Source organism: Phlebotomus papatasi, chromosome 4, assembly GCF_024763615.1.
Source record: "Phlebotomus papatasi isolate M1 chromosome 4, Ppap_2.1, whole genome shotgun sequence".
Lineage (NCBI taxonomy): Eukaryota > Metazoa > Arthropoda > Insecta > Diptera > Psychodidae > Phlebotomus > Phlebotomus papatasi.
The window spans coordinates 860,422-867,614 of record NC_077225.1 but is presented as its reverse complement, the minus strand read 5'-3'; the positions used below and the strand labels follow the sequence as shown (position 1 = coordinate 867,614).

General features: G+C 35.7%; 1 protein-coding gene across 1 annotated transcript; it reads left to right on the top strand.

The window, feature by feature from the left end:
* The first annotated feature begins 506 nt into the window (after positions 1-506).
* Positions 507-7,027, top strand: LOC129808449 (uncharacterized). The gene is made up of 4 exons (XM_055858226.1): positions 507-705; positions 1,702-2,297; positions 5,984-6,248; positions 6,714-7,027. The coding sequence occupies exons 1-4, from the start codon at positions 588-590 to the stop codon at positions 7,025-7,027; spliced, it is 1,293 nt and encodes a 430-aa protein (XP_055714201.1). The 5' UTR covers positions 507-587.
* Positions 7,028-7,193: the final 166 nt, after the last annotated feature.

Genomic DNA, 7,193 nt, shown 5'->3' with positions numbered 1-7,193 from the left:
ATGGTTTTTAATGCTAAATCCATGACAATGTCTGCTGCTACTGGAGAGAGAGGATCACCCATGGGTAAACCTCGGTTCTGATTGTATATTTTTCCCATAAAAGCGAAATAGCTGGTGTTCAGTGAAAATTCAAGTATTTTTAAGAAAAGTGTTTCATGAATTGGGGTGTTTCTTGACACAAGTTCCCATTGGGATTTTACACTCTCCATCACCAACTCCACTGGCACATTCGTAAATAGGGACTTCACATCGAAGCTGACCATAATCACATCGAACAGACTAGGCTTTTTACCTTTTTCATTGCTTTTCGAAGAAGCAATGGAAATATCAGAAATATCACTATGACGCCTTCATTGTCCTTTGCATCGGGAACTTAGTGATCGCAGCGCCTCTAGTGTAAGAAAAATATCGAAAATTTCGAAATAAACAAAAAGTGACATTTCACTTTGTCAAAAAATGGCCGATTATTGTGATGTGTGTGATGTGCAAAAAAAAATGGAAAGCGAAGAAAAAGAGGTAAATATTTGTATAAACAGTGAATAGAACTTATAAAATAGGGGTCTTTAATATTCTAGGAAGGAATTCTCATGGCTGTTATCAAGGAAATGCGAGAGAACAGCCTCCTCTACGATATCTCCAATAAAAAATATCAGCTGCGCCACAGAGGAGCCCTAGAAGCCTCTGCAGAAAAGCTCAAAATAAGCGGTAAGGAATTACTCAGTGTTGATAGGGGGTCATTGCTGTGTATTATCGAAGTGATAAACACAATTCATGGTAGATTTGTCGAAGATTAAAAAAAAAAGTTATAATCCTTGATTAGCTTAAGGTAGGTGTGATTCTTAACGTGACCCAACTCCAAATTCGTGTAAATTTGATTTCAAATTCTAGTTCTGGGAGGTAATGATGGAATTTTCAGTCAAATTTGTCAATAAATACAAATTTCGTAGTTAAACAACACAAGCAAACACTATTGGATGACATAAGATTTTGTGGAATTTCCTTCAAAATGGTTTCTATGATTTCTTTTAATTTTTTAAAGGTTTTGAAGAGCGATCAGGTAAATTTTTCATCCATACCCGTAAATTGGCCTTTTTGAATTTTTCGAATTAATCATCAGTAAAGTACCCATAATTGAATTACATTGCTCAAAAATTGTTTTTTTTTTTCTAATTTACGAGTTGATTAATCTCTTTAGTTCGAGTAGTTTATCTCTTTAGTAGATGAGTGTAATACTGAATCAAACACCCAGCGAACACATTATTAGCTGAAAAAAGTAGCGTTTTCAGCATGTTTTTGCTGAGCCGATCAGCAAAAATACACATGTTTACAGCTGTATTGAAATCGGTTAGAATTTGGTGCTCTCTGGGCTTGGAATTTTAATTTTCTGTTTATAAATTCTCCACGTTTCACTCTCCAAAATATATTTTTGTGAAAAATCCCGTGTTAAGCCCTTCTAAATATTATCTGGAATAAGTGTGCAAAATCATAAAAAATGGATTTGTAAGTTAAAAAAATCACCTCAATCAATACTAAACACAGAAATAGGGAAAAGAAAATCAAAGTTGACGCTCTACATTTACTAAGATTTGTGACTGGATATTTCAAAGCGTAGCCTCTTTTCAGATTTAGATATACTGGGGAAATATTATAAAGAAGAACGTATGTTTCCATAAATTTCAATATAAAAATAATCATTTTCAGTCAAATTACTGGACCAAAAAATACATTACATTAAGAGAAAATTTAATGAATCCCATAAGGAGGTAAGAAAGCAGAAGATTTTGAAAGGTCGAAGTGGTGATGGCATTGACGATTTATCTGAAAGTGACGAAGCATCTTCAACCGAGGATTGCAAAAAACCCTGGAAGTGGTACAAAGCATGCGACTTTTTGAAAAGCACGATGAATGTGAACAAAAACATGAAGGATTCTGCAATTAAGAGGAAGATTACCAATAATAAAGACTCAAAGACGATAAAATTTGACTTAAAATCTTTTGCTTATACCGAGTATAAAGTGCCCGCAAAGAAATCAAAATGTGAGTCAAGCGAAGAACCCTCTACATCTGAAAAAGAGAAATGCTTGTCTTTAGTGCCATCATCAGAATCCTTTCAATTAACACCTAAAGTCGATGATCAGAATTCAAATGAACTTCCTGATCCAATTTCGCAAGTTCCAGAAACAGCATCCCCGGAATTTGTTTCCATTGATGCAAATTCAGATCTTTATCCAATACGTCTAAGATCAACAAGTTTTCCGATGACTGAAGAAAGAACCAAAAAAGATGTAGCAATTCAGGTTGGATATCGTGGGAATCAATTGGAAATGCTGCACGATCAATCGACGATTCAAATTTCACACGACAATTCAAACTCCGAAGGACCATCTAATTTTGAAACTGAAGGATCAGTTTCTACTGATGACTTGAGGATTTTTATAAATTCTTTAATTGATGACTTTGTGCGAGGTTATACTCCCAATACATTGTTAAAATTAATCCGAGACTTGAGTGTTTTTATGCACAAATTCAATAAAGAAAACAAAGTGTCTGGTTAATAAATAAAGTTTGCTTTATTAATTTAAGATAATATTTGCTCATTCTTATGGATATTTGAAAATTTATTATATTTATAGAAATACTTAAACTTCAACTTCTGTTTTTTAAATCTACTGGATTCTAAAAAATCTCAAGTATTGACATGTTTTAGGTATTGGTGAGATGGATGTTGAACCCTCGGCACATATTGAACAGTTTTCTGCAGAAATGAGTAAGAGGCATGGTGAGAAAAGCTGAGCTTAGTCGTCCAAGTGAAATAGCAGTTTTCAATGCAGTGTATTTTCCTATTTTCACCTAGTCATAAGATTTGGTTAATGTTATAAAGAAAAATATGGCGACTGATGTATGGTTCCTTCTAGCGGTTAAGGGAATGACTCGTGATGAGCAAGTAAGAAACATCGGCGCTCGTTGCTCAATTATTCATTAGATAGATTTTGTAAGTGTCTCTTAGACTTTGAACCTCTCGTGAAGTACGGCCTCTTACTGACGGCATATCATTAAAACTTGAATCTGGAGGCATAAAATCTGATACTTGAGGAGTATTTTTGTCTCTGGTTTTATTGATGAAATTATGCAAGGTAACGGCGGCTTGAACAATCAACTCAACATTTTTTGTATTTGCTGCGATTTCAGAGCGAAAAATGCGAAACCGGCTGGCCAGGATACCAAAGCATCTTTCTATTGTGCTTCTTGCTGCGGAAATTCTCTGATTGAAATTCGTTTTATCTTGCGAAAGGTTTCTTCCACTATATGGGCGCATCATATACTTGGTCAATGGAAATCCCTCATCGCCAATTAAAAAGTATCCGTAGGATATATCGGAATTAGGAAGAAGAGTCTCGCATGGCCAATCTATGTCATCTGTTTGAAGAGCTGTTCCCAGAGCTGAGTATGTCCAAACGGACTGGTCGGATTGTGATCCAAAACCCCCAATACAGACATATGTGAAATTTAAATCCGCATCGCAGACTGCAAGCAGTGAGATCGAATAAAATTTCTTGTAGTTAAAGTATTTTGCACCTGACTTCGGAGGCTTCTGGATTCTGATGTGCTTACCATCAACAGCACCGACACAATGTGGAAGATTGTTCTGATGATACCAGCTCTCTGAACATATCATTAAGTCGTGCGGCCAAGTAATGTAAATTTCACTGAGTGCGTCCCATATTGCCTTGCAAGTTTCCGTCACAATTTCCCTTACAGTAGATTTTCCAAGCAAATAAGCAAGTGACAAGCCCATCACTGATTCTCCAGCAACCAGATGTCTTAAAGTAATAAGTAATCTAAAATCTGAAGGTATGGTATCCCCTCTTCTTGTATGATCCTTTTCTATAAGTGGTTTAACAGAATCCAGAAGAAAGTCAAACTGCCTTTGTGACATTTTAGTGTATTCGTGGAAGATGGGTTCTATAAAAATAAGGTTTATATTTTATTTAATGCTAGCTATACCGCGAAACTTTATATAACAACACAACGCGAAACAAACAATATTGAATAAAATAATAAAAATTTATATCTGATGTATAGGCAGCATAAGGCAGAAAAACAGTCAGTTTTCTTCATTTTCAAGTAAATTTTAGCAATTATCAAATCTGTAGGCTGCTGCAAAAAGATGCAAAGTTTGAGCACTTCTACTAGTTTTTGAGAAATTTGTATTTAAGTTTTTGAGAACTTTTTGTGAATTTTTCTTTTATAAGTGTGAAGCAAAATTATGCAAAAATTTGTGGGAATTCTAGAGAATTTCCAAACTGCATGGGCTCTCAAGAATTCTTGAGAGTATTCCTGAAGATTCCAAGAATTTTCTACCTAGCATGCGTCTTAATACTCGAGAAATTTCAATAAAAAAATTACAGAAACTTGAAGATTTTTTGAACATATCCGAAAATTTCCAAGAATATTTCGCAATCTGCGGTTTTAACCCAGTTTGGAAACCATTTTTCAAAAAATTTTTCGGATTGTAAATTGTCTAGGAATAAGTTGTTTAAAAAAACAAGTTTAGGGGTATTTTTTAATAATAATATACTTTATTCACATTATATACTTTATTTGCAACATCTATCCTGTAAATGTGAGTGTGATCGGAGAAATTTCAAAAAGTCGATGTATCACAATAGCTGTGGTCAAGAAAGAATCACCCCTAAACATAATTACTGAAAATGCTCTCACCGAATCTTCTGAGGTCAGGAACGACGGTTTCGTAAAAACTATGAACGCCTCTTGCAGTGTATATTGGATGCGTTCTCCACCGCCTTCTCCCTGATCTACGAGGCTCTTCATCATTCTCTATAGAAATCGCATAGTTCTTCATTTTTTCAATGATCACCAAGATGATTTCTTTTTCTGCCAGGAAAATTTGCCAATCTTCTTCTTCATCCGGTGGTCCATTTGTGTTTCTTTGTAAGAAATAGGCACACAAGATACGCCTAGCACCTTCGTCGAAGATTCGAGCAGTTTCTTGAGAATCCTGCTCCTCTCCAGGAGTGTCATATCTTTCTCTTATCCTCTGTTGTAACTCTCTGCACTTTAGTGAAACACTTTCATTCATCAATAAGTTTTTTTGTCGCATTTCCATACTCTTGAAATCTTCAAAAATTATGTACTTTACATCATTCACATGTATTTTGTATAGAAGTTGACTTTCGCTAATGTTTTCGCTCATTTTTAATTAAATTTCACAAATTTTCACTAAAATAAACTCTCTCTCTCTCTTCTTTTTATGTTTTGGCTGTCAGACAACTAAAATAAACACTCTTTGTTTTGAATTTTCCTGACATCATCTGACAAAAAGATGGCCGATACAAGTTCGAACATTTTTCGAACAGTGAATTTAAATAGAGAATGTTAACGGACTATGTGATATGGAACTGTCAAGAAAAGAGCAATTGACCGGGCAATTGCTTTTTGCTTCTTGTTCAAGGTATTTAAATTCGGCTAATTTTACTAAAATATCATTTTCTTTTTACAGAATATTGTCTCAGAGAACGGAAAAAGATCAAATTGATGCAAAAATTGGTTTGATGTCGCAATTTTTTGAATATTTTTCCCACGTGTAAAAAAGCAATGAAGGAGTAAAAAAGCAATGACAATGTAAAAAAGCCCAGTCTGTTCGATGTGGAGAAACCTAAAATCCATATCAAATTTATATGAGTACAACGTAAGAGATTCCTATATGTTTGTAGAGAGAATTCAACGTATCATAGTCCCCCCCGAACATATTATGGTCAGCTTCGATGTGAAGTCCCTATTTACGAATGTGCCAGTGGAGTTGGTGATGGAGAGTGTAAAATCCCAATGGGAACTTGTGTCAAGAAACACCCCAAAACTTGTGTCAAGAAACACCCCAATTCATGAAACACTTTTCTTAAAAATACTTGAATTTTCACTGAACACCAGCTATTTCGCTTTTATGGGAAAAATATACAATCAGAACCGAGGTTTACCCATGGGTGATCCTCTCTCTCCAGTAGCAGCAGACATTGTCATGGATTTAGCATTAAAAACCATCACAGATCGTCTGGACTACCCCCTTGTGTGCTTGACTAAGTATGTCGATGACATATTCTGTCTCATACCCAAGGATAAGGTAGATGCAACATTGGAAGTGTTCAATGGGTTTCATCCCTCACTACAATTTACAGTAGAGGTTGAAAAAGATGGTGGCTTGCCCTATTTGGACACCTTCATAATTCGAAGTGAGAGCACGCTAGAGAGCACCTGGTTTAAGAAACCCTCATCCAGTCCTAGAATGCTCAACTTTCTATCAAAACATCCATTACAACAAAAGATTGCCACTGCTATAGGATTTATAAAGAGAGTGACAAAGCTCACCACCACAAATAGAGAGAATTTAAGAACGATAATTTTTGTCCATCTTCGCATTAACAATTATCCTGCGTACCTTATAAACAACCTACTTGATAAATACCAGAACGAAAACATAATTTCTGAAAGGCCACAACAACCCATTCAACAAGACACACTATATGCAGCTATCGAGTACATCCCGCAAGTGAGTGAAAAGATCAGGTGTCTCCTTTCCCGCTCTATTCCTACACTGACTTGTGCAATGAGGTCATCGAACTCTGCTTATCAATTTTATACCAAATTAAAAGACAAAGTTCCAAAAATGAAGAGAAGCAATGTGGTATATAAAATAGAATGTGAATGCGGAAAGGCGTACATAGGAAAAACGGAACAACGCCTGGAGAGAAGGATGCAACAACACAAAACCAGCATACACAAGGAGAGAGAGGAGACAGCACTGGTGTCCCATGCAAGAGAGAATCAGCATGAGTTCGATTTTGATGGTGTCGAGATTTTAGATCAATCAACACATCATAACAAATTGATAACACTGGAGATGCTCCATATAAATATACACAGACATTCATCGGTGAACAAGAACAGCGATACAGCTGAACTTGGGACTTCATACGCTGCAATTATTCAAACCCTAAAAACCAGAATATAGTTGTGCTCGATGGAGGATGGGAGGGGATCGACGACAGCTGATCACCAAATTATTATCAGTCAATCTTCCACTGCTGATGGATGAGGAGCAATACGTAGTGTCAGTGAAAGTTGATGGTGTTGTTTTATTGTTTTATTATTCACAATTGTTCTCCCAGTTTTTGATG